At 63.1% G+C, this 25,427-nt stretch overlaps 1 protein-coding gene across 7 annotated transcripts; it reads right to left on the minus strand.

Moving 5' to 3' along the window:
* Positions 1–1,266: 1,266 nt before the first annotated feature.
* On the minus strand, positions 1,267–25,236 carry MINK1 (misshapen like kinase 1). Of its 7 annotated transcripts, none has more exons than XM_039324812.1 (34): positions 25,034–25,236; positions 18,468–18,533; positions 16,835–16,891; positions 16,535–16,660; positions 16,329–16,439; positions 16,125–16,215; positions 14,985–15,115; positions 14,432–14,486; positions 14,259–14,337; positions 13,780–13,955; positions 13,618–13,687; positions 13,300–13,507; positions 13,058–13,174; positions 12,819–12,905; positions 12,531–12,719; positions 12,250–12,429; positions 11,681–11,884; positions 11,294–11,388; positions 10,714–10,848; positions 10,435–10,547; positions 10,101–10,189; positions 9,732–9,755; positions 9,195–9,376; positions 8,975–9,089; positions 8,565–8,708; positions 8,263–8,374; positions 7,839–7,997; positions 7,599–7,742; positions 7,344–7,478; positions 7,098–7,198; positions 6,833–6,982; positions 6,569–6,728; positions 2,702–2,841; positions 1,267–2,519 (listed from the first exon to the last, which is right to left on the minus strand). In XM_039324812.1, exons 1-34 carry the CDS (start codon positions 25,088–25,090, stop codon positions 2,436–2,438), a joined length of 4,086 nt encoding a protein of 1,361 aa, XP_039180746.1. In that variant the 5' UTR covers positions 25,091–25,236; the 3' UTR covers positions 1,267–2,435. The 7 variants fall into 7 exon arrangements, with proteins under 7 accessions (XP_039180746.1, XP_039180744.1, XP_039180750.1 ...); XM_039324810.1 differs by having other exon boundaries at positions 11,681–11,944; XM_039324816.1 differs by lacking the exon at positions 10,714–10,848.
* Between the last annotated feature and the right edge of the window lie 191 nt (positions 25,237–25,427).

Genomic DNA, 25,427 nt, shown 5'->3' on the forward strand with positions numbered 1-25,427 from the left:
CCATGCCTACTTTCACAGACTGCCAGCATCGGCTCCTCACGAGGACCCCCAGGGAAGTTGCCCTGCCATGGCTGGCCTCTGGGGGACCCCTGCCCACCTGGCCCCACAGGCCCCCTTCCATTTGCCTGGGAGGGGGATAAGGCAATGGCTTCGCCCAATCTTTGCTCCAGCTCTGAGACGCACTCACCAGCCAAGGAGGCCCTTGCCGAGACCGGCAGCCTCCCTCCGCCCCTGCCACCTGGCACAGGAAGGCCTGGGCAGAAGGCCCAAACCAGCCCCGTGCAGGAGACCCCCAAGACATTTCAGAAATGCAGCAGCTTTGCTGCCACCAGAGGGCGCTAGCCAACGCCACAGCTGAGAAACCACCCATCACCCCAAGGTACCTTTGGGACTTATTAGGGGGGGGTCCTTGCATGGGGGGGCATGGACGCCTTCCAAAGGAGGCCAGTGATGCCTCCGCCCCCTCCCCCATGCCTGTGGCCAAGTGCCAGACAGGCAGCTGGTGCTTCCCCATAGATAGGGGTAGGCAACCTTGGCTCTTTTATGACTCCTGGACTTCAATTCCCAGAATTCCTAAGTCAGCATGGCTGGCTCGGGAATTCTGGGAGTTGAAGTCCACGAGTCATAAAAGGGCCAAGGTTGCCTACCCCTGCCCATGGGGGGGAGGGGAGTAGGAAGCCACCCTGGGCACAGGGGCACACTTGCCCACCAAGGGCAGGGAGAGTTGCTGAGGGCAGCTGAAGGGCTTCTCCCCCTGCAGAACTGGGGTGGGGAATGGGGCAGTGGGATGGGGGGGCTCTTTCTCAGCATCCACATTGGAATAAAACCCGCTGGCCTCGCAAGAACTGCCCGTCTCCACCTGGTTCCTCCGTCGACCTCTGTGTGTAGTAACCTCAGCGTGGCTGCTGCTTCAGTTAAGGCTGCGGGTTCTTCTCCAGTTCTTCACGGAAGGGAAACCGAGTCTTGGGCGAGCTGGCCTTTTGATGATTAAAAAGAGCCTCCCCTCCTGCCAGCCCCCCCTCCCCATCTGAACCCCCCACCCCACCAATCCTGCTTTTATCCTGCTGTGTCCAGGCAGGGCAGGAAAGAGATCCCCCCCAAAAAAGGGCAGCAGAGCTGACCTCTCTCTGGAGGTGAGGGCAGCAGCCTCCCCCCTACCAGCTCCAGCCCTGCGGAGACCCCTCGCCTTGCTTGCCCAAGGGGCAGAGGACCCTGGCCCAGCCCCTCCCCTCCCCTCCCCAGAGCAGAAAGAGCCAGAGCCGGAGGGAGGATTTTGGTTCTTTATCAAGAGATGAAATGCAAAGGCCACCACTGATCCCTGGGGGGGGGAGCTCCCTTTTCCACAGAGGAGTCGGGGAGGGGGTTATATACAAATGCAAGCAAACTGGACAAGAAAATCAAGTTGCAAACAGGAGCCGCGGTGTCCTGGCCTGCCTCTGCCCCAGCCGCCACCAGAGTAAGCCCTGTGGAAGCATCCCAAGCCTAGCCAAGGGGGGGGGGCGAGGGGGGGAGGAGGGGGACAAAAGCAGACAGTGCCTCTGCCTGGGGAAGGGGGAAAGCCCCCCCCACTCCTGGAGCCAGCAGAGGGCCCACCCCGGAGGAGGAGGGGTGGCCCAGGCCTCTGAGGGTGCCCCCTGCCCAACCTGATGAGCTGGGCCATTAAAGTGCTTCATTAGTTAATTACTTAAATTGCCATTACAAAAGAATAATTAAAGCAAAATATACAGAGCTCCCCCGTGGTTAATGGGAGAGAAAATTCTAGATATACATCCAGGTGAAGCCCAAAGCTGGGGGCCAGCGGGGGGGGGGGAGCGAGGAGGGGGACTCCCGAGAGCAGCCAGTCTCCCCCCTCAAGGATTCCAGAGAGCAAAGAGGGGGGGGGTCACGTGGGGGGGGTACTGTGGTGCCCAAATCACAAGGAGGGGAGAAACAGAAGAGGGCCAGAAGGTTGAGTTCACGGGTGAGAGTGTAAGGGGTGTGTATATGTGTGTGTGTGTGTGTCATTTGTTCCATCATTCCCCCCCTCGCAATTGGGATGAGGGGTATTCTTCCTCCAGCTCAAGACAGCAAGTTGGGGGGGCTGGGATCACTGGGAGAGGCTCTGACTGAGAGCCCCCCTCCCCTCCCAGCTGCCACGGAATGTGTGGGTGGCCTTGGGGGGAGGGGAGGGAGGCAGGGCCTCTGGGGTGAGGGGGGCAGAAGGGGAGATTGGCCCTGATGATGGATCTGGTGGCTGAAAGGGGGGGGGCTGTACCCCCAGATTGAATGATCCTGTAGCCTCCTTGAGAAAGAAAGCTAGCCCACCCAGTCTGGTTTGCCCTGGAAGACTCACAGGAGCCTCCCCCTCTGCCAGAAGCCCTGTGCCCCCAGCCCCCCCCCCAAGACTCTCTGGGCCGGCTGGGGATCCTCCCGCCGAGCAGGACCAGCAGCGGCCTTCACCAGTTCATGATGCAGTTCCTGTTCAGGGTCATGAAGTAGACCTGGCTGCTGCCCCCGGAGCGCACTGAGGCGAAGAACACCTGCGGGGGGGGGGGGAGAGGGAAAAACAGGGGCCAGAAGGTGGGTCAGACGGCCCCGCCTGGTGTTGCAGGGCCAGCAAGAGCCCCACCCCCAACCCAGTCTCAGGCTTTGCCAACACCACTCCCACCTTCACCCCCCTGGCCCAGGGTCCTAGCCAGGCCGGGCGCCCAGAGGGACCCACCTTGTCGTTGCGTTCGCACAGAAACTTCAGCCGCTGGGCCCGCTTGTGCATGAAGACGCCATCTAGGTGCCCCGTCTCCACCGAGCGGATTTCAATGGCCTTCTCGCCCCAGCCCATGATCTGATTGGAGCAGATGTACGCTGGGGGGGGGGAGAGGAAAGGGCTGGACATGGGTGGGGGGGCTCCCTGCTGAGCAGCTCCCCCCCTGCTCGGACTTTGTGGCTTGAATCCATATCCAAAGCAAAGAAATGGGACCCCCCCCCAAAAAAGAGGCAGGCGTCCAGTGGAGCTCCCTGTGCCCCCTCCTCCCCAGGCTCTGCCCCAGAGAAGGAAAGGGGGGGGGAGCTCTGCAACCTCTGGTAGGCAGGAGGCAGCCCTGACTGAGGTGGGGGGGGGTAAGGCTCTCTCTCAAGGCTGGGGGAGGGGGGCTTCCAGAGCCTTGGGAAGGCAGGTGCGAGTTTGGGCAAAAGCATCCATTGAATGCATTTGGGTCAATATAAAAGGGGGGGGGGGAAATGACATTGCCATAGGTGTATACTACAGACCACCCAACCAAACAGAGGAAATAGATGAACTTTTTGCTAGTCAGCTAACTAAGGTATGTAGGAAGTACATCACAATAGTAATGGGGGACTTTAACTACCCTGACATCAACTGGGAGACAAACTCCGCACCAAGTGGAAGATCAAACAGATTCCTGACAAACCTAGCAGACAATTTTATCTCCCAAAAAGTAGAGAAGGGAACTAGGGAATTAGCTATTTTGGATCTAATTCTCACTAACAGAGACGAAATGATAGAAGGTGTTGAAGCCACAGGAACCCTGGGAGGAAGTGATCATGCAATATTAGAATTCAACATTATGGAAGCACAAGGAATAGAACACAGTCAAAAGAGTCTTGGACTTCAAGAGAGCTAATTTCAATAAACTTAGAGAGGGCTTGGGAAGGATTCCATGGATGAGAATCCTCAAGGGGAAAACAACTCAAGAAGCTTGGGAAATTTTGAAAAATGAGATAATAAAAGCACAGTCTAGCACAATACCAACAAAGAGGAAAAACAATAGCTCAAAAGACAATTATCTTTTGAGCTGTTGTTTGAGATAATTATCAACAATTATCTCAAAAGAAACCAGCCTGGCTGCATAAAGAACTCTCTGACAAATTGAAAGATAAAAAGGACAAGTATAGAAAGTGGAAAGAGGGGCACATAACTAAGTCAGAATATCAGCAAATAGCCCGAGCCTGCAAAGATGAAGTGAGGAAAGCCAAGGTTCAAAATGAACTAAGGCTTGCGACTAAAGTCAAAAATAACAAAAAAAGCTTCTTTCAACATGTAAAAAACAAGAAAAAAGTGAAGGAAATGATTGGTCCATTAGTGGGTGAAAGTGGCAAGAAGGTGACAAGCAACAGGGAGAAAGCAGAACTATTTACTATTAATTATCTCAAAAGAAACCAGCGTGGCTGCATAAAGAACTCTCTGACAAATTGAAAGATAAAAAGGACAAGTATAGAAAGTGGAAAGAGGGGCACATAACTAAGTCAGAATATCAGCAAAGCAGAACTATTTAACTCATTTTTTTGCATCTGTCTTTACACAAAGGGAATAAACAGACCAACCTATCAAAAACAGTGCCATAAAAAACAGAATAGAAACGCAAGTTAAGATAGGCAAGAAAACAGTAAGTGAGCACCTGTCCAGCCTAGACGAGTTCAAATTGCCAGGACCAGATGGATTACACCCCAAGGTTCTCAAGGAACTGGCAGATGTGATCTCGGAACGACTGAACTATAATTTTCAAAGATCCTGGAGCACAGGGGAACTACCAGAGGACTGGAAAAGAGCTGATGTAGTTCCCATCCTCAAAAAAGGAAAAAAAATGGACCCAGGAAATTACAGACCTATCAGCCTGACCTCAATACCTGGGAAGATCCTGGAAAAGATAATCAAACAACGAATCAACAAACACCTAGAGGCAAACAAAGTCATTACTAAAAGCCAACATGGGTTTGTCAAAAATAGATCATGCCAGACAAATCGTATTGCATTCTTTGACCAAGTGACAAAATTAGTGGATCAGAGGAATGTTGTGGACATAATTTACTTGGACTTCAGTAAGGCATTTGATAAAGTAGATCACAACCTACTACTTGATAAAATAGAAAAATGTGGGGTAGACAGAATCACCACCAGATGGATCCGTAGCTGGCTGACCTGCTGTACTCAGCGAGTGGTCCTCAATGGAACTGCATCTATATGGAGGGAAGTGTGTAGTGGGGTGCCCCAGGGCTCTGTTCTGGGCCCAGTACTCTTCAACATCTTCATCAACGATTTGGACAAAGGGATAGATGGGGAACTCATCAAATTTGCAGACGACACCAAGTTGGCAGGAATAGCCAACACTGCAGAAGACAGGCTTAAGATACAGAAGGATCTGGACAGACTTGAACACTGGCACTATCTAACAAAATGAAATTCAACGGTGAAAAAAGCAAGGTTCTACATTTAGGCAAGAAAAACCAAATGCACAAATACAGCATAGGTGGCACCAGTTACAATAGTAGTAACTGTGAGAGGGGTCTCCGAGTCCTAGTGGACAATCACTTAAATATGAGCTAGCCGTGTGCTGCAGCTGCCAAAAAGGCCAACACAGTGCTGGGCTGCATTAACAGAGGAATAGAATCAAGATCACGTGAAGTATTAATACCACTTCACAAGGCCTTCGTAAGGCCACACTTGGAATACGGCATCCAGCTTTTGTCACCACGATGTAAAAAAGATGTTGAGACTCTGGAAAGAGTGCAGAGAAGAGCAACAAAGATGATTAGGGGACTGGAGGCTAAAAAATATAAGGAACAGTTGCTAGAATTGGGTATGTCCATTTTAACGAAGAGGAGGGGGGACATGATAGCAACCTTCCAGTATCTCAGGGGCGGCCCCAAAGAAGAGGGAGTCAAGGCGCCTGAAGGCAGGACAAGAAGCAACGGATGGAAACTAACCAAGGAGAGAAGCAACCTAGAACTAAGGAGAAACTTCCTGACAGTGAGAACAATTGACCAGTGGAACCGCCTGCCTCCAGAAGCAGTAAATGCTCCAACACTGGGAGCCTTTAAGAAGAGACTGGACAGCCATTTGTCCGAAATGGTGTAGGGTTTCCTGCCTGAGCAGGGGGTTGAACTAGATGACCTCCAAGGTCCCTTCCAACTTTACTACTACTACTATTATTATTATCCTGGCTAGCAAGAAAGGCTACTTCCGCGGTTTCCTGCTGGACCGATCCTGCCCGGCTCTGAACGGGAAGGAAACCCCAGGATGTGAATCCCTCTGAGAGGAGAGCAAGGTGCATCTCAGGTAAGCAGCCCACAAAGGGGAGCTTGATTAAACGTAATAAATTTTTTAAGGAATTTCCACTGTGTGCTCAGGGGGAGTCAGCTGAGTGGGGCAAGTAATCAATGGGGGAAACCTGGAGTGCCAACTGGGCCGAAGAACTCTGAAATGGGGTAACGGAGTAAGTGGGTGCTGCGGGGGGAGGGCAGACCGTGTCAGAAAGGGTGGGGGCAGGGAGGGGCAAAACAAGCCCTGGGTGCCAGACACCCCAATCGTGATCCTGTGACCCTAAGGCGGCTGGCACGGCCCAGCTCCAGGGACCACCGTCCGTTCAGCCCTGTGGTCACTCCAGTCGTTAAAGCGAAGTCCGCCTGCATTTTAACAAACTCCCCAGGGGGGGAGGGGGGGCATCCAGGGTGCTTGTGCTGGACTTTTCTATAACCCCCTCCCCCCGCTCTGGGCTCTGACCCAGGCAGCCCCCCCCTGGTGTCTGAGGGCCTCTGGGTGGCTGCCTTGGGGCTGAGACCCCCACAGACTCACCCACGGAGGTGGGCATCTCCCCCCACTGTAGGACCACGTCCTTGATGATGCGCCCGTAAGTGTTGACGTAGACGCCCTCGTCCTCGTAGCAAAGCAGCATCTCCATCCCGTCCGTGTTGGGCAGGAAGACGATGGCGTGTGGGGTGATCTGGGATTGGATCTGGGGGCCCAGAGGAGCAGCGATCAGCCCCACCAGGCCCCGGGCAGGGCCGCGTCGGGTGGGGAGGGGAGATGGGCTCCAGAGAGGCTCCCGCCTGCACTCACGTGGACCGGGATGTAGATGTCGTAGTTGTTTCCGGAGTCCACATCGATGGCGTGGAATCCGGCACATGAGCCGTAGATGACCTTCAGCCGTTGCCCTTCCTCAACCGTCAGCTCCACCAGCAGCGGCCGGTGCGGCAGGTCGGCGAAAGACTGCAGGGCACGGACAGAGGGGGAGGGGAAAGGGAGTGAGATTACCACAGCTGCCGGGGGGATTGGGGAAGGCAGAGGACCCCCACCCTACAGCCCCTCCACCATCGCCCCGTACCTTGAAGGCCATGAACTTGTGGTAGGGTTTGGGGGCCCAGGCGTAGACCTCCACCGAGCTCTTCAGCGCGATCACCAGGAACTTGATCCGCTCGTACTTCACTGCGGGTGACAGGGACCCCCGTCAGGGCCAGGCCCTGGGAGGGCAGCGGCGCCAGCCCCCCTGGCCCGCCTCCCCAGGGAGCTCCTGTTGCTCAGGGGAGGTCAGAGAACCCCCCGGTCCTGCCACATCCCGGCCCCTGCTCACCCACGCGGTAGTGGAGGCAGCCCTCCAGGTCCCCCACGGTGGTCCAGCCTTGCTTCTTCTCCACTTCCGGGTCGTTGTGCAAAATCTTGTTGCGCAGCCAGGAGAGGTAATAGACCCGCAGCTTGTTCCTCTTTCCTGCAGAGGCCGGGGAGGGGGTCACGGAACTGCCACGAGGCAGGCTGGGAGGGAGCAAAAGGCCCAAGGGGAGGGGCCGGCCTCAGGGTCCCCCACCTCCGGCGCCCGGCAGCCCCTAACCTGAGATGGTGGTCAGCAGGTTCAGACCCTCCAGGACGTCCATCTGCTGGAAGCGCCGGCGGTTGATGAGGCCGTAGACCTTGCCCTGACCGCTGCGGTCCAGCAGCATCAGCCCGTTCTCAGTGCCCACCAGCAGGTTGACCCCTGGGTGTGTGGGGGGAAAGCGGGGTGGTGGTGGTGTGAGAAGCGACGTCCTGCCCCCCGGACCCCCCTTCCCGCCTCCCTTTCCAGCTCTCTCACCCCAGAGGGCTGCGCAGAGGATCTCCGAGCCGAAGCGCTTCTTGTACTTGCGGATCTCCGGGGCGTCACTGTGGGGCCGCGTGTTGGCAGGGTTCACGTTGACCACGGAGCCCTTCCGGGCCTCCAGCTGCAGCTGCTCCAGCCGCCCGGGGTCGAAGGCTGCCAGTCGGGGAGGCCAAGGGGGTCAGAGGGGTGCAGGGAGCGGGAGGCCGGGTGGCCCCCTCAGCCGGACAGGAGGGCAGAGACGGGAGGGCCTCTCGCGGCCATCCGGGTTCAGGCATTCAGCCCAACGGCAGGCCCAGCAAGAGTCCCCGGGCAGCCCTCCCCCCCTTGGCGCCAAGGCCAGGGCTGGCTCTGAAACTGCGGTCCAGCCTGGCCAAGCGGGCGCCCATCTCCTCCTGCCAAGAACCCCCCCCCCACTCACCCGTGATGGGGATGGTGTCTCCTCCCCCAGGGGAGCTTTGATAGATGCCCAGATCCACAAACATGGTGAAGGAGCTCTTGCCCGGAGCCTTGACCAGCCCCCGCGACTGGTACTGCGGGCAGCAGGGGGAGGGGGAAGAGAAAGGTCAGCCCAGGGCCATTCCCGGAGGGCAGAGCGACTCCCACCCCCTGCACCCTCTCAGCCAAGGTGGCCGGCATGATGCCGTGCCGAGGGCCCTGGCAGGTGAACCTGGCTCTGCCCCAGGGCCCTCCTGCCGCCCCTGGGGACCCCCACCCACTCACGTCAGAGGCCCCCTCCTTGGTGGGGGAGGAGGACCCGTTGCTGCTCTTGGCTTCCGTGGGAGAGTGGCTGGGCTGAACCACGTCAGGCAAGTTGGTGTAGCCGTTGCTGTCGCTGTGCAGGAGGCCACGCTCCTCCTCGGGGGTCTGGAGGGGGCAAAGAGGGCTCAAGGCCGGGTCAGGCCAAAGACGCTTCCACCACAGCCCACCGGGCATAACTGGGGACTTTGCCAACAGGGAGGGGCACAGCCAACGGCCCTCCCGGCTGGCAGTCAGGAGCAGCCCCTGGCCCTGCGAGTCCAGGCTGGACCCCCGTAAGGGAAAACCGGAAACTGCCCAGGTGGGAAAACGAGGCAGTGGGGAGGGTCTGCATTTCCAGGCTGGGGAGATTCCCTCCTTGGGGGGCTGCTCACCCGCTGCACCAGCATGGTGCCCTCGCCGTAGGAGCTCTCGGAGCCCCCGCTGCCGCCCGTCAGGTCCTCCAAGTCGTGCACCACCATGGTGCTCACTGAGTCCGTGTCGCCGTCCCTGCAGCCGGAGGAAGCGGGGCGGAGTGTCAGGGGCCGGAGGAGGCCGTGCGCCCCAGGAGGACGGCAGAAGAGAGGCAAAGTGAGCACCCCCCTGGCTCCTCACCTGGCCCCGGGGGTGCTCGTGCCAGGCTCCGAGTGCTCCCCCTCGCCCGCCTCTTCCTCCTCCTCCTCCTCCTCCTCTTCCTCGCTGGAGTCGGCCTCTTCGCTGGAGGAGGAGTAGTCCAGGGCCTTCTTGAGCGGCTTGGGGGCCGCCTCCTCCGGGCGCTCCTTGAGCAGGACGAAATTCTACAGGGGGGGAGGGAGGAGGGTCCAGACATTAATAAAGCACCAAACTGTTGGGGGTCTGGGGGGGGGTCCAATTCCTCCCCTGCCCCAGGAACCTCCGCCCGGCTGCCAAGAACCTGCTGGGAGAGCAGAGCGGGCACCCCGGGGGCACAGCCGCCCTGTGTTGCTGACGGGAAGAGAGGCAGGGCTGGTCCCCTACCCAGGGCACCTTCCCCGGACGGAGGGCTCAGCAGAGGGACTGGCAGGCCAGGCTGGGAGCGACATAGGAAGAAAGGGGGGGCAGCAGGTGCCCGCAGCCCCCAAAGCTTTGCCAGGGGCAGGAGAGGCAGAGGGTGTGTGGGGGGGTGGCACTAACCTCACCAATTGCCCGCTTATAGCTCTGAGTCATGCAGAAGGAAAAAGAAAGGAAGGGGGGAGGAACAGGTTAGGCTGCACCTTGGCCCCCCATCCTCCCCCCAGCCAGGAACCACGGCTGCTGCCTCCCTTTGCAGCACCAGAGGCAGGAGACAAGGGGGGGTTCCTCTCTCTCCCCCACCCCCAAAACCTCCTTCTGCATTTCCACCCCTGCTTGGCCAACCCCCAAATTCCTCTCAGCCAGTCCACCCTGGCCACCCCGTCCCACCGGGGGTGCCTTCCCTGGCACGGCTGCTCCTTGTCCGGGGTTCTCGTCGCCCTCCCAGCTCTTCATCAGGAGCCCCCCTCAAGCCCCCCGCTTCCTACTCACGGCTGGTCTCCCCGGCCGCGAGCGATGGTCGTCCGCCTTGGCCTTCCTGCCTTGGGACAGGATGGGGGAGCCCTCCAGCTTCAGGGGAGCTGCAGCAGAGGCGGGGGGGGGGAGGAAGGCAGGCCAAGTTGGACAGAAGCAGAAACTTTGCTGCCCGCTTTGCCCGTCCTCCCAGCGAGGGAGCGCGAAGGGGGAAGCCCTGCAGCCGAGGGGGGCTTCAGAACTCAAAACGGGGTCAGACACAGCTGGAGCCAGGCCTGGAGGAACTGCCCATCGCTCCTGCAGACCTCTATTTCCCCCCCCCTTCCAAGGAAGACCCCAAGTCCCGCCTCACCTGCCACGCGGTTGCGCTCCAGGGAGCCTGCCTGGGGCAGGTTGGCGGCCCCCGACTGCAGCAGGTTGTCCCCGCGCTCCCAGCCGGGGTCACTCCTGCGGAGGTCAGGGTTGCTGCCGGGAAGGAGGGAGATGCTGTGCTAAGACTGCCCGCCCCCCCCGCCCCACCCCAGCGGTGGCAGCAGAAGCAGCAGCGGCACCCGAGGCCCCCCCCTTCCCCAGGCAGGAGAAACACCAGCAAGCCCACCAGCAGCCCCGGCAGGAGCAGCGGATCCATTACCTACTGGTGTTTGGCCCGGAAGGGGTCCGGCCAGCAAGTGAGGGGAGAGGAGGGGCTGGCAAAGGGTTCCCCCCCCGGGGCCCCTTCTCCAGCCGGCTCTGCATGTGGATGTGCCACGCAGACTTGCTACGGGGCCTGTGGAGGGGAGCACAAGGACGTCACGGGACTGCCAGGGTGGGGGGCAGGGATCCAGGAGGCCGGAAGGTGAGCAGAGGCTCCAGCCAGGAGCAGAGCTGGTGCCGCCCGGCGCTGAGGGTGCGCCTCCTTGTGCCCCCCACCCCCCTGGGCTTCCCCTTCTCCTCTGAAGCCGGGTCACCCGCCGCCTCCCACCGAGGAGCCAGTGGTTCAGGCACAGGACGATGCCGGCCACCTGCCCACAAGCCAGCCTTGCAGCTGTCTGGGCCAGCTAGACTTCCTCCCACAGCCTGTCCAGGGGGGGCATGGACCCAGCACAAGGCTGGCTGGCTGGCTGGCAGGGAGGACTCCGAACAAGGCAGCAGCACAGACAATGGGGAACCAGAGTCTTCCGCTCTCTGCTCCTACTCCCCCAAACAGGCAGCTGTGAGGCAGGGGTACCCACCTGGCTCGGACAGCGTGGACCGGCCGCGTGCTGCTGCTGCCGGTCACTCCACTGGTGTTGAGGGCGGTTGCTATGGAGGACGTTCGCTGGGGCACCTGGGGGGGGGAAGGAGAGGGTGAGTCCCCTGCTGAATGCCCCCCCTTGCCAAGGATTTGAGGGGAACAGTCAGGAAAGCGCTCCCCTTACGGGAACGGCCTGCCCCTCCCCCCCCGCCCCCTCGTGCTGCAACAACCAGGGGCTCGGAGGAACCCCGGCCGGGCAGCAGGAAAGGGAGGGAGGAGGCGCTGGTGACCCACGGGGTGGGGGTCTCTCGCTCTCGGCCCGGCTCAGCCCACCTGGACGCCCTGGGCCAGCCGCCCGTCCTCCCGTTCCACCCCAACGGATTACCTGGGGAGGGCCATCGGGGTCCATTTTGACCCAAGGTCCTCGCTGGTCGGCGGTCGGCCGGGAGGGCTGTGGGGCAGGCCCCTCGGAAGTGGGGTCAGAGTTCTGCCGGATCATGCCCCCGCGAGGAGGGGGTGGGGCGGAGGAGGAGGCGGAGTCATGGACAGGGAAGGCAGCCATGTTCTTGCTGGGCTGGTCCTGCAGCGACTGGGAGCGGGGGACGGGGGCAGCGTATGGTTTGAGCGGGACGCGATGGGCCAGGTGGCTCTGTGGAGGGAGAGGCCGTGCGCACGGGGTCACGGAGGGGGCCTGCTTCCGGGGCTGGTGGGAGAGGGCCACGCCTGACACCCCAGCCCCTCCCTTGGCTCAGCTTCCCAGCCTCCCCCTCTGTCCGGCTCTCCCCTCCGGGAACACGGGGTCTGCAGCCTCCTGCTCCGGCCACTGGTAGGCAAGGGGTGAAGGGGGGCAGAGGGCAGCCAATGGGAGAAGCAGCCGATGGCAAGAAGCAGCTGGGATGGGGGGAGGAGGAGGAGGAGGCGGGAGCAGAGCAGAGGGGGGGAGAGGGCGCCTACCTTGTGCTGCCCCTCCTGGGGTTCGACAGGGCGCTGCATGGGGGGCGTCTGCGAGGACGAGGCCAGGGACCCCGGCTCGGCACAGGGCTGGGCGGCAGCGTCTTGCCCAGTGCCTCCCAGCTTGGCCTTGGCGGCCAGGGAGGGCGAGTTCTCCCTGTTGACGCAGCTCCGCTCTTCCACCTGCGGGCGACAGTGAGCTGGCCCACTGCTCCTCTGCCCCCCTCGGCCCCTCCCTGCCTCCCGCCCGGGCAGGCTCCTCGGGGGGAGGGCTCCTGGGGTACCTCACGGGCCCAGGGGGGCTTCTCGGGGGCGGCTGCGCTGCTGCGGTTGTGGTGGTAGAGGGGCTTCGGTTGCTGCTGCTGCTGCTGCTGTTGCTGCTGCAGGGACTTGAGGTAGGCGTGCTCCTGCTGGAGCTGCCTCTGCAGCCGCTCCGACTGCCGCTGCTCCTCCAGCTGCTTCCGCTTGTACTCCTGCAGGGGCGCAGAGGGGAGGCTGGCAGGATGGAGGGGGGGACGCAGCAGCCCCCGCCCAGCAGGCAACCCCCCCCCGGCCACCCCCACCTGCCTTACCAGCAGCAGGGCCTGTTCCTGCAGGAGCTGCTGCTGCAGGATCTCCAGTTGCCTCTGCTCTTCCTCCAGCTTGTGCCGGATGTACTCCTGGCGGTGGGGGAAGAGGGGGCGGAGCAGCCGGTGAGGAAGGGGCAGCAGAACCCCTCCCAAGAGCAGCAGCCCCTGGACTGCCAGCTCGCCTCAAGCAGGGAAGCAGGAATGCCCCACCGGTGGTCTCCCCACCACTGCCGGCGCCCCACCTGCTCCCGCTCGGCCTGCCGGCGCTCCTCTTCCCGGCGCATCACTTGCAGGTCCTCCAGGCGCCGCTGATGCTCCTTGCCCTGCAGCTTCCGCTGCTCCCGCTCTCGGCGCTGCTGCTGTGGACAGACGAAGGGGCAGCGAGCAGCTGAGTGGGGGTGGAGAGCCGGGGGGGCGCTCGCCGCCAGTGGGGCCGGCTCTGAGATAGCGGGAGATGGGGGAGATTGCCACGAGCCCGTCCCACCTCCTCCACTCGCCGGCGCTCCTCCTTCTGCTCCTCGATGCGGCGCTGGCGCTGGTGCAGCAGGTGCTTGATGTGGGCTTCGGAGTCGCGGTGCTGGGCGGCCAGCTGCTGCTGCAGCTTCAGGGCCTCCGAGTTGCTCTTGTTCTCCTGCTGCAGGCGGAGGAACTCCCTCCGCAGGGTGGACTCCCCGGGGACGTTCATGATGGAGCTGGGGGGGGGCAGAGGGAGGAGGGGGGGTCAGTCAGCTGCCAGAGTGCCAAGCGGCACGCCTGGCACTCCTTCCCCAGAGAGCAGAACCCGCCTCTCTGCCCTCCCTACCTTGGCTCTCCTTCCTCACCGCGCCCATCATCCTCTTCCTCACTGCCACTGTACTCGTACTCCGTCTCGTCTGCAGGAGGGAACAGCAAGAGGCAGCCCAGTGTAGGGCAGAACCCGGAACCCTCCTGCCCATCCCGGAGCCAGCCCTCCGTCCCAACTCACCCTTCTCCCCCCTCTTCTTGCGGGTGCGGTCGATGTGGTCCTTGAGCTGGATGCGGACCTGCCGCTCGGTGGGCTGGTCGCGGATGAAGGGGAACTTGAGCAGCTGCTCCGTGGGGGGCCGGTTGGGGTAGGCTTTGATCAGGCAGTTGTCAATGAAATCGATGAACTTCTTGGACCTGCCCCAGAGCGGGAGGAAGGGGCTGCGGTTACCCTGCTCCCCACCCCCTCCACGCCCCTAGGGCTCTCCCAGAGCCAGACAGCGAGTGGGGCAGCCCTGCTGGAAGACTCTCTATCAGGCATGGTGACCTCGGCCAGATCCTGTGATGGCAGCAGCCCCGGGAGAGGTCTCCCCCTGGCTTGCATGCTCCCCCACCCCTTCAGGAAACCAGGGGCTTCCATCTTGGACAAGACACAGTATTCCCCATGTCGCCCCCCCCTCCCGCCATCGTCCCTTGTTGCCTCCCAAGGGGAGCACGTACCATTTCTTGGACTTCAGCTTGGGTGGGGGATTGCGCGGGATCAGGAAGAGAGCACGCATGGGATGCATGTCGCACAGGGCTGCAAGAGGAGGAGAGGTGAGCAGAGCAGCGCCAGGGCTGACGGGCCCTCCCTAGAGAAGCAAGTGCCCCAGGATGCTGCCCCAGACACTCACGAGGGGCTCCTTCGGCCATCTCAATGGCAGTGATCCCCAGGGACCAGATGTCGCTCTGCAGAGGAAGGAGGGAGGGAGGGTGTCAGACTCCCTTTGTAGTGAAAGGTAGACTTTACTAAAAGCCAAGTGGGTTACAATAAAGCAAGTTCCCTCGTCAAACTTTCCTGGTTTCCCTGTCCGGTTCCTCTCCTCCCCTGGTTCCTTATTGCCCAATTATCTTTGAATAAATTGTTGACAGTCCCAGGCTTTGACCTTGAGATTTTGTCCCTGGAAGGAACGATGAGCCTGCAGCCTTCCCTCCCCCCCCCCCGTCCAGCTCCCTCCCCTGCGTGGTTCACGGCTGTCGACTGAGTGCTAAGCTCAAGCACTGGATGGCAGTTGTGACGGAGGGAAGAGGGTGGCTGACCCACGGCCCAGGCAGCCATCTCTCCCTCTCCCTCCTCTTTGCCCTCCCCAGATCCTCCTAGGTCTCATTCCTCCTCCCCCTGGCCACTCTGACACAAAAGATGACCCCCCCCACCCCCCCACCCTAGCAGGTTTACTTGAGACCTACTCTGTAGTCATACGTGGCATCTGGATTTTCATCACAGGCAATCACCTCCGGTGCCATCCAATAAGGGGTACCGATGAACGTGTTCCGACGCCCCACTGTGCGGTCCAGCTGGGCACTGACCCCGAAGTCGACTGCAGAAAGCAGAGAGAACAAGAGCAGCTTCACCCAAGGTGCAATTTCTGGGGTGACGGGACCCAACTTGCCACGGCCGGATGGCTTCCCTGGCCAGCCCTGGGCCTCTGCGAGGGCGGAGGTCCTGGAGGGGCTGCCTCAGGCTCCTGAGGGATCCAGAAGGTCCCCAGAGAGTGCCTGGCAGCAGGTCCTGCCTCACTCCCAGAGAGGGTCAGAAGCAGTCAGATCGTTGGCTAAGTCTACCCAAGCAGTCCCCGGTTGGTTGGGAGCCGAGGAAAACAAAGCAAGTTAAAAGCTAGCAGAGGAAAGTATTTGTAGCTCTGGGTTCAAATCAGGGGTCCCTGGTGCTCTCCGAGCCAGATTGCACACGATGTTATCCAGTTTGGCTAAAGAAACGTTTGCGCGAAGACAACACAGCTCGCAGAGCACCGAGGCTCCCCGGATTAAAATCCACCTAAAGCAACACCGTCAAACTCCGCAAGGGAGGGGGGCACTCAGAAAGAGTGGAAGTCTCCTCTGTGGGCTCAGAGGGCAAAGTGCTGCTTCTTCTCTGGGCTGGCTGCCCCTGCAGGTGCCCAGCCACCAAGGTTCCTCCGATCCTTACTTTACACCAAGGGTGTCAAACTCCCAATGTCGAACTCCCAATGTCGTGTGGTAGGTCCATTGCCAGCAATCGGGTGGGCGTGATTTTGCTATGATGCAACCAGCCCGTGGGGTGGCAGTTTGACACCCCTGCTTTACAGCCTCTGCAGCTCGACCACAGGAGCCCCCATGCCAGGAGCCCCCATTCCCAGGGATGTCTGAGAAACCAAGTCCAGGTTGGTCCTTGAGAAGGGGGTCTGCTGCAATTCCACACCTAGACACCCACACAGGCACCTGCGACTTACCTTGGGCAGAGGCCTTCCCAGGACCCTCCCCAGTCAGGCAGCCCTCTCCCCACAGGCATGCCCAGCCCTCCCTCCCTGTTGCTCCAGAGCTCCCTTGCAGCAGAGCCGGCAGCCCACCTACCCAGCTTCACCTCCGCGTTCTCCGTGAGCAGCACATTCTGCCCCTTGATGTCTCGGTGGATCACCTTGTGGGCGTGGAGGTGAGCCAGTCCCTGGTGGGGGGCAAGAGGGGGGAGGTCAGGCCTTGCGCAGGGGAGGGGAGGGAGGGGGTTGTAGGTCTGGCCCTGCCCGCACAGAGGTCCCACCGCCCCACGGGAGCCCTCACCCGGAGGATCTCCCGGCAGACGTAGGCGATGCAGTCTTCCTTCAGCGCGTTGCCCTTAGTGTTCTTCACCAGGTCCGTCACGGAGCCAGCACCGCAGAACTCCATCACAAGCTGGGGAAAAGGGGGGAAGGGGGAGGTCAAGGTGGGCAACGTCACAGCCCGGCCGGCCAGCCTACTGCTGTTGGGGACCCTCTCCCCCGCCTCACCCAGAGCTGGTCGTCATTCCCGGGAGGGCTCTTCTTGACAAAGGCCCCATAGTAGGTGGCGATGTTGCGGTGATGGGAGTACTTCTTCAGCATGTTGATCTCCTGCTTGATCTCCTCCTCTTCATCCTTTTGGGGGGAGGGGGACAGTGTCAGGGGAGCATCCCCCTTGCCCCACAGAAGTGCACAGCCATCCTCCGATGCGCGCCCAGCAGCCCAGCCTCCTCCTCCCCAGGAGCCCCCCGGCTGTCTCAGGGTGGCCCTGCCCGGCCTTCTGGCCCCAGAGGGAGGGAGGGCGCCTACCTCCGTGACATCCATGACCTTGATGGCAGCCAACTGCCCCGTCTTGACATGGCGGCCCTGGCAGAGGAGAAAGCAGGGGAGGAGGGAGTCAGCCACTTCCTGACAGGGAGGACGATTAACCAGTGGGCGCTCCATCCCTGGAGGTTCTTAAGAAGAGGCTGGACGGTCACTTGTCTGAGATGGCCTAGGTCCTCCTGCTTGAGCAGGGGGCTGGACTAGAAGACCTCCAAGATCCCTTCCAGCTCTATTCTACTCTGCCCTACCCAGGAGGAGGAACTGCGCTTGGCTCTGGCAACATGGGGCTGCCCCCCCCCCAGCGCTGAATCTCAAGGGAAGAGATTCAGGCCTCTTTGGAGGCACCTGCTGCGTTGTGAGCTCCTGGCGCCAGCAGAGGGAGCCCAGGAGTCATCCTGGCTGGCTTTCCCAGCATTCTGGTTCTTGATTTTCCCCTTCTATCATAGCCATGGGGAGGGAAGGTTGGCACTGCGGGGGGGAGGGGGGGACAGCTGCTTCCCACCCTGCCTCTTTCACTGTGGAAGAGCTCAGCAGAGCGGCCCTGGGACAGGAAAGGAGGGAGGCTGGCGGGATGGGACTCCAAAACATGCCCCAGGGTCCCTGTTGTTTTTAAGGCCCCCCCCCCTCCATGGGCACTCCTGCTGGACCCCGAGGTCAAGCTGACACGGCCGAGGGAGGAACCCAGCATGCTGGGTGGGGAGAGCGCCAAGGGCTGGCTGGAGGGTCTGAGTCCCCAGGCTCTCATCTGCACCCCTCTTCACAGCCAGGCTGCCCTTGACTCAGTGGCTGCATGACTGCAGAAAGGGGGAGACATCCCCCCCCTTCCAGCTCTGCACCGCTGGGCAGCAGCCTCACTCCTGCTCAGACCCCACCGGGTGGGCCCAGTTGGAGGAGGGGAGCCACGGGGCGATTTCCCAGAGCCCCCCTGCCCTCAGCCGAGTGTTGGCATTGTCTTCTCTGCCACACAGCCTGGCGTGGGCAGCTGTTGCCTGGCAACCGCCTTCCGCTTCCTTTCAAGGGGACCAGTGCTGGAAAGGCCCCCCCTCCCCTGAAGTGTGAAGGGAACGATCTGGTACACCTCCTCCCTGCCCCCGCCCTGCAGGGAAGGGGGAAGGGTGGGCTGCAGCCGCCCACCCCCACCACGTTCTCAAGGGGGCCCCTCCCCCCTGCAGTTAAGGCCATAGGCAGCACCCACAGACCGAAAAGGCCCCCCAGGCTCCCCGAGAGCTGCAGGGAGGCCAGCGAATCCCCCCCTGAGCAGGGAGGCCCCCTCCCCACAGGGTGGGAGGCCTGAGCGCAAGGAAGCCCAAGGCCGGCCTGGCCCCCTTCTCCGAGGGTCCAGGGGGCAGCCAAGGAAGGGGCAGCCCCCCCCACCCTGGAGACCCTTTCAGGCGGGGGGGACCAGCCAGTGTCCCCCCATCACAGGAAAGGCCCAGCCTTCCCCCAAGGCAGCCCCATGGAGAGAAGGGAACACCTCACTAACAAGGCTCCCCCCTCCCCCCTCCAGGGAAGAGGGGCACGAATTAACATCTGCATCAGGCCTTGAGTAATCAGGAGAATGAATGTCCTGGCTGAGAAAACTGCTACCCACCCCACATCCCCCCCCTCGGTCACTCACCTTGTAGACCTGCCCGTAGGTCCCATTGCCGACCACCTCCACCAGCTCAAATATGCCGGCAGGGTCCTGCGGAGGGAAGAAGGTGCCGGATGAAAGCCTGGCAGCTGCCCGGAGGCCAAGTGCACCCTGCCCATCAAGGCCTCGGCCCAGGCGGGGCTGGCTCTGCCGCAGGTGACCCATCCCTGGGCAAGGGGAGGGACCACCGCTGAGCCCCCCCGGGATGGTCTGGCTCTGCCGAAGCTCCCCCCCTGCTGAGGACACCCCCCCCACGCACACACACATTATCAAATGCCAGTGTGGCCTCCCAGCATTACCAGATGTGTGTCTGTGAGGAGCGTGCAAGACAGCTGAGCTCCCTACACAAAACCTAAGAAGGCCCCTCCCCAGAGTCTTGTGCATCTTATTCTAACAGGCCTCGTTACTCCGTGCCCCCATGCCCGTCCCCCCATCCCCCGGCTACATGCGGAGGCCCATCCGCCTGGCAGCCTTCTGTGTGGAGCGAGAGAAAGGGAGGCCAGTGGGGGGGGGCAGAGAGTCCGGGAGCCCTGGTGCTAAAGATGGGGGTTGCTCCAGAGCGGACGCCGCCCTCAGCCCCCAAACCCATTCTGCCCAGGGCGCCTCTTCCCCTCCCCCCTCCGGGTGCAGCCCAGGGACTCCCTCTCCCGCCCCACCTGGGCGCCCGGAGGGCCCCCCTCGGCCACGCCAGCCTTTGCCCGAGGGCAACCACGGAGGGGCCAGCAGGGCTGTGTCCTGCCACGGCTTCTTGCGTCCCCAGTTCGCCTCCTGCTGCTTCCTCCAGGCGCTGCTCCCCCTCATCCGTCCCCACAGCTGCCCCACTTTCTTCCTTGTCCCTGGCGGAGCTTTGCCTAAAATCTAGGGTAATGGCCTCCTGTGCTGGTGGGCCAGATCCCCCAGGACGGGTATTAATAGCCTCTGCTCAGAAGGAGGGGCTGGGCCGGGCGGGGTGAATCCAGGCCGGGGTCCTCTGAGGCTCCCTGAAAAGGTGGTCCAGGCCGGGCCCCTTGCCCACAGCCACAGGGCAGAATCGCCCAGAGAAGCCCAAAGTCACAACATGCCCCCACGTTCCTCTCCAGGACCCTCAGCTCAGGACTCTGCGCCTGGGGGGGGGCTGAACCCAGGGCATCAAAGCCGAGCACGTAGCTTGGGCAGCTGCTGAGAAGGGAAAGCGAGAACCAGCACAATAGCGTGTGTGTGGGGGGGGAGGTCCCGTGGCTGCTGGCCGTGGGCTCTGGGCCAGGGAGACTCTCCTGCCCTTAACAGAACCCCAAAAAGCGGCCCCCCGACCAGGGAGCCCCCTGCTCCTCCTCCCCCACAGGTCTACGCTGAGCCCGGGACCCCAGCCTTGGCCAGAGGGCTGCTCTCTTCTTGCTTCCCCCATCCCAGCCTGTGGACCCCCCCAGGCAGGACGGGGGCTGCCCCCCTCTTCTGAAGCCAGGAAAGCGCTCCAGAAACCCCCAGCGAAAGGAAGCACTTTTGCGGGGTGCAACAGCCAGTGTGCCATCCCAGAAAGCAGCCAAAGCACCCCAAACTCACAAGGCCAGCAGAGTCCTCTCAGCACCCCATCTGTGCTGGGGGGCATCAAGGAAAACGGCTGCTTTTTGCTCCTTTGACAGGTGGCTGCCCCCCAGGCCCCGAGAAGGAAGAGGCTTTCTGACACCCCCTCCCCAGGTCCCTGACCCCTCCCCTGCTGAGCCCCCCCAAAGGGGAAAGAGCACGAGAGCTCAAGCAAAGGGGGGAAGCCGAAGGTTATTGTGGGGGTGGGGGGAAGGGAATGGGGGTCAGTCCCTTGCAGCCTTCATTCAAAGGTGGAGGATGGGGAGCCAGCTCAACCCTCTCACATGGGGGGGGGTGTTTGGGGGTGGCTGTGAGTCAGCAGAAAGACCAAGGAGGACCTGTGCTAATAGCTCCCCCCCCTCCCTCCACAGGCACAGCCCACGCCAGGCACAGGCACTGGGTGGGGGGGGGGGGAAGGAATGGAATCTGCTGGAGACAGTCAGAAATGCCTGTTCACCTGCAGTCAGTCGGCAACCGAACCGGCCCCCCTGCACCACAGCAGGAATCCATCTGGGTCTCTCGCAGCCCCCCCCCCTGTATGCAAACAAGGCCTTCCACAGCGAAGGAGGGAAGCTGCATCCTTCTTCCAAGTCAGCCCCAAGCGGGGCCCAGTGCCAGGCCTTGGGGAGGGGGGGGCGAGAGAGGGACTCCCTCGGCCTTCCTGGCAGATGACGGGATGAGGAATGGCGCCTGCAGCGTGGAAGGCAACCTTTGCTCCAGAAAGCGGGCAAGGCAGCTCCCCATCCCCACCCAGTTCAGTTCTACAGATGGCATGCCGCCTGCCAACTCTGGGCCGGCTCTTCCGGGCTGCCATCTCCTCTCCTCCAGGGTCCAGAGCAGGGAAGGGCCAGGGTCTTCCCAGGCTCTGCATCCCCCAGGTCAGCTGCCCCCTCAAGGGAAGGGACTCTGCTGCCGCTTCCCACACAGAGGGGGGCTCCCCCAAGGCCCGGCTGGGCTCCTGCCTTTTCAGAGAGGCTGCAAATGGTGCCCGGGTGGGGGAGGAAGCCTGCCTGCCTCCGCCCCCACTGAGGCTGCCTTCATCTCCATGGCAGCCTTCTTGGGGAGGGGGCAGCTATGGCTCAGCTCAGCATAGGGGCCAGGACTGCCTGTTCCCGGCTGCTGCAGCAGGGAAATTTTGGGGTGGCCTACGAGCTTCCACCTCCCATCATGAAGGCTGGACTGGAGGCTGCCTCAATTTCCCCAGGCAAGCCAACGGCCAGTGGAGAGAGGGGAGACGGGGGGGGGGGAGAAGGGGTTTACATCCACCTGCCCCACCAGCACTGCTTGCCCTTTGGGACCCTCAGGAATTTCAGCCCAGCCCCCTGCCATAAAACGAATCTTGGGGCTCATCAACCATGCTGGCTCTCTGCCCCAGTGGCCCCCTGCCACCCCAACCCTGCAGCTCAGTCTGCCAGTAAGACCCCACCTCCCCTCCCTGACTGAGGAGGGCGGCCAGGAAGTGCACTCCCGCCCTCAGCAGCGCCTGGCGTGCCCCATTCCCTCCTCTGACCTTTGCGAGGCCTGGGCTGGCTGGCAGAGAGCAGAGGGGGCTTCCCCGGGAGGGGGGAGGCTTGGGGCCTGTCACCCTGCTCAACGCTGGAGCCACAGATTCTGCTTCCTTTGCAGCAGCAGCTGCTGCCGGCCATCGGCCCCCCTGCCGCTCCCCCCCAAGAGGTGCCAGGCCAGCCCGTGGGCAAGACAGGGGCATGGGACGCCCACCGGCTGGCCGGCCTTGTTCCCCAGCCACACAGAGGCCGCAATTCAAATGACCACCTGCGGCTGGAGGCCAGGCCACCGTGGCCCCTTTAACCTGCGGGGCTTGGGCGGCTGTCCCCCTCCGGGGCGGGTTGGGAGTCTCTGGGCCTCCTGCGGGCAGTGCCCAGAGGCATGTGGGAGCCTGTCTTGCGTTCCCACACACGAGGGGTGAAGTCCTGCCAAGGTCACAGGTTGGAGGGAGAAATCCACCGGAAGCAAGGCCAGAGGCTGGGGTCCAGCCTGTATCAGGGGACCAAAAATTGGCTCTAACCCCCACCCAAGAGGCTGTGAGGGAGGCTTTCTATGCAGGAACATCAGCTGGGAGGGAGGGAGGGAGGGAGGGAAGGAAGGAGGGAGGGAGGAAGCAGCCCTGTCAATGTGCCCTAAGCCAGAGCGAAGAAAAGGGCCAAGGAGGAGGAGGCCTTGGGAAGCCCTGCTGCCTGACCAGGCTCCTGCTGCGGGGGAGGGGAGGGGAGGAAGGGGAGGGCCAGGTCCCCATTTCAGGGCCTCTTCCTAGGCTGGCCCAGGACGGCCTCCCCACCCACCCCCTGCAGCCAGTGTTCCTCCCACTAGGTGCTGATTCACCCAGCCGGTCTGGGCAGGTCCACCCTCGACAAAGAAAGTGGCCCCACCCTCCACACCTCCTGCCAGGTGGGGGAGCCCAAACCAGCCGAGCAGCCCCGGTGGCAGCAGCCAGGAGGGAGCCGGCCAGCCTGCCCCACCTCTGGCAAGCGCCTTGGAGCTGGCATCCCTGGGCTTCCAAGACCGGCTGCCCTTCTGCCAATGGGCAGGCGGGCCGAGCGCCACTGGGGTCCCCCGAGGCCCGCTACAGGAGTGGCCCCCCAAGTGGCCCAGCAGGGAGGCTGCTCCCCACAGCGGGAGGCCCCCTCCCCCTCCCAGCTGCAGGAGACAGATGCTGGGACACCCTTCACCCGCTTCGGGCTTGGCGGTCAGCCGTCCCGAGGGCAGCACCTGGGCAGCCTGGCCGAGCACGCAGCAGGGCCTGCCGGATGCAAGGAAGAGGCGCTCGCAGCCTAGGCAAGCGTGAAAGGGGGGATTGTGATTCAATTAAGGCCAACATGCTGCAGTCAACAAGTTCTCCCTAGCAACAAGCAGGCATGGTGGTGGCGCTAGCCAGCCCAGCACCCAGGTTCCTTTTCAGACCGGCTGGGAGGCCGGGCGAAGGGAGCAGCCGGCTTGGGCCCTCCTGACGCCTGAGCCACTGAGGAGGGACGAAACAGCGGAGGGGAGGGGAGCAGCCTGAACGCCCAGCGCTGGGCCTGGAGAGATAACAGCGGCTCCTCTCCCCCCCAAAGCAGAAGCACCTCCCCTTCCTCCCCCCCCAGCTTCAATCAGAGAGCAGGTGCAGCGCAAAATCAGCCCCCCCTCCCAGTGTTCCTAATTAATAGGATGGGAAATTTCCATCCACGGCCATTTAATCAGGCCAGCAGCCCAAGACAGGCGGAGGGGGTGTCCTCTTGGGACAGGAAAGCAGAGCAGAGGGAGGGAGGGCAGGCCGGCCTCTGTGGGGAAGCTCAGCCCCTCTACAGCAGGGATCCAGGTAGGCACCCCTCCTCGGTGGGGGGGGGCTGCCCTGGACTACCTGGAGGGTCAGCAAGGGCAGCAGAGCAGCCCTCTCAGCCTGTGAAAGCAGAGCAAGGCTGTCCCATGGGGACGCCAGTCGCTCTAAAGGACACCCCACTCCCAAGTGGGAACTCCGGGCGGGGGGGAAACGCTCCCTAAGGCCAGGGCCCCCAGATAAACTCATGGCTCTTCCCAACTTCCTTTTAAGCCAAGCAGCTCCAAGTGGGGCTTGGCTACCCCACTCGCTAGGGCGGGGAGGATGGCTGGGATGGGGGGGCTGTAAACAGAACGGCCCCCCTTCCCTATTTTGAAGAGCCACAATCTGACCCTGGACCGGCCACAGGAAGCCTCCTCAGGAGCCCGCCCTGAAGGCCAGCCACCAGAAAGGGGTGTGTGGCCGGGGCTCGGTCCCCGCTGCTGCCTCTCCCCCCCAGCTTGCAGGGCCTGTCCAGGGGGGCAACCGGGGCCCCACAAGCGAATGACAGCCAAAGGAGCCCTCTCCCCACTCACCAGGCCTCCCAGCATCCTCCCTTCCGACCCAGGGGAAGCCCCGCACGTCTGCCCTCCGCCACCCGTCTGGGGGAGGTCAGGGCCTCAAGGACGCTGCCAGCCTCCCAAGAAAAGTCGCCCTGCCGCTTCCCTTTCCCGGGCTCAGGGCTGCAGCTCCAGCTGTGCCATTCCCTCCACACCTGGCCGGCTCCCCCCTCCTCCCCCCGCCGCCGCCCAAGGCCGCAGAGGCCAAGGCCGCCTTTCCAGGCCCCGCTCCCTTCTGGGGCGGGATCCCCGTGGCGGGGAGGGCGGCTGAATGCCAGGAGCCGGGTCTCTCCCGCCAGAGGCCGCCCGCCAGTGACCCGGGGCCCAGGCCGGCTGCCCAGTCGGCCTCTCGGCTCTGCCTTCCGGGTCTGCTTCCCAGGCTCTCCTCGGGTGGGAAAGCCGGGGGGGGGGGCGAGAGGGCAGCCCCTTCCAGCGGGGACCCGCCGAGCAGGAGCCCCCGCTGCAGGCGGCCGGAGGGAAGGGCCGAGCGCTCTGCCCAGAGGCTGCCCGCTCCCCCGAGGGACGCTGCCCGGGGCCCGGGCTGGGCTCTCGGCCCGGCTGCCTCCTCGGGGCTCCCCTGACGCGGGCCCGGCCCGGCCCGGCCCGGCGCCAGCACAGCCTCTCGCTCCCACCCTGGACCGGGGGGGCCTCCGGGGGCCTCCCCCCCCACGGGACCCAGCTGGGATTGGCTACTCATGGCTGCTGCTGCTCTTACCGGCTGCCCCCCCCCCCGCCCTGCTGCGCCTCCCGGAGACGAAGCGCAGCGCTCCGGGGCGGCAGGAGGAGCAATCAGGCCGGGCGGGGGGGTCGGTGGCTGAGCCCCCCCGCCAGGCGCTCTCCTACCCCCTCCCCGCCCCCTACAGACACCGCGTCTCCTCCGACGAGCCTCCCCCCCGTCGGGCTGGGCTCCAGGGTCCCGGCGGCGGCGCTACTGGCTCGGCCTGTCCCCCTCGGAGGCTCCGGGGCGGCGGCGAGGTGGGGCCGGTCCGGGCGGGCCGCACGCTCTTCCCCGGGGCAGGGGGCGCGGGGCTCCGGCGCAGGGGGGCCGTGGCGGAGGCGGCCTGGGCCGGCCAGACCCCGAGGCCCGCGGCGGGGGAGGCGGAGGGCGCCCCACTCACCCGCAGGGCGGAGAGGTCGATGTCGTCGAGGCTGCGAGCCGGGGCCGGGTCGGCCATGGCGGCGGCGGCGGCGTTCTCCTCCTCTTCCTCCTCCGCGCTCGGCTACGGGCCCATCGCGCCGCCCGCCTGCCCGGCCGAGGGAGCGAGCGACCCTCCAAGCGCTCCGACTCAGCGGCGCCCTGACGAGCGGGCCACGCACTGCGCACGCGCGGAGGTTTGGGGGGCGGGGCCTCCGGTCCAGCCTTCGCGGAGCTCCGTCGCCGCTCCGCCCCCCCTTCGAGGGAGGGGGAGTCGAGAAGGAGCGCGCGCAGGCGAGCATGCGTGGAATCGCTGGTCGCTCGGCAGCGGGGTGGCGGACGGAGCGGCTCTAGGGCACTTCCGGCGGAAGACGGTC

The sequence above is a fragment of the Crotalus tigris genome, unplaced genomic scaffold (genome assembly GCF_016545835.1).
Source record: "Crotalus tigris isolate CLP2741 ecotype Arizona unplaced genomic scaffold, ASM1654583v1 scf7180000024309.744930, whole genome shotgun sequence".
Taxonomy (NCBI): Eukaryota; Metazoa; Chordata; class Lepidosauria; order Squamata; family Viperidae; genus Crotalus; species Crotalus tigris.

Bases quoted from the DNA above. Each gene is read 5' to 3' on its own strand.
- MINK1 (XM_039324810.1), bottom strand. From the start codon at position 25,090: ATGGCCGACCCGGCCCCGGCTCGCAGCCTCGACGACATCGACCTCTCC. The intron at 16,661-16,834 runs GTAGGCGCCCTC...TCCCCCCAAAAG, and splicing joins AGGTCATGGATGTCACGGAG to GATGAAGAGGAGGAGATCAA. The intron at 12,720-12,818 runs GTAAGGCAGGTG...GCGCCCCTGCAG, and splicing joins AGGAACAGGCCCTGCTGCTG to GAGTACAAGCGGAAGCAGCT.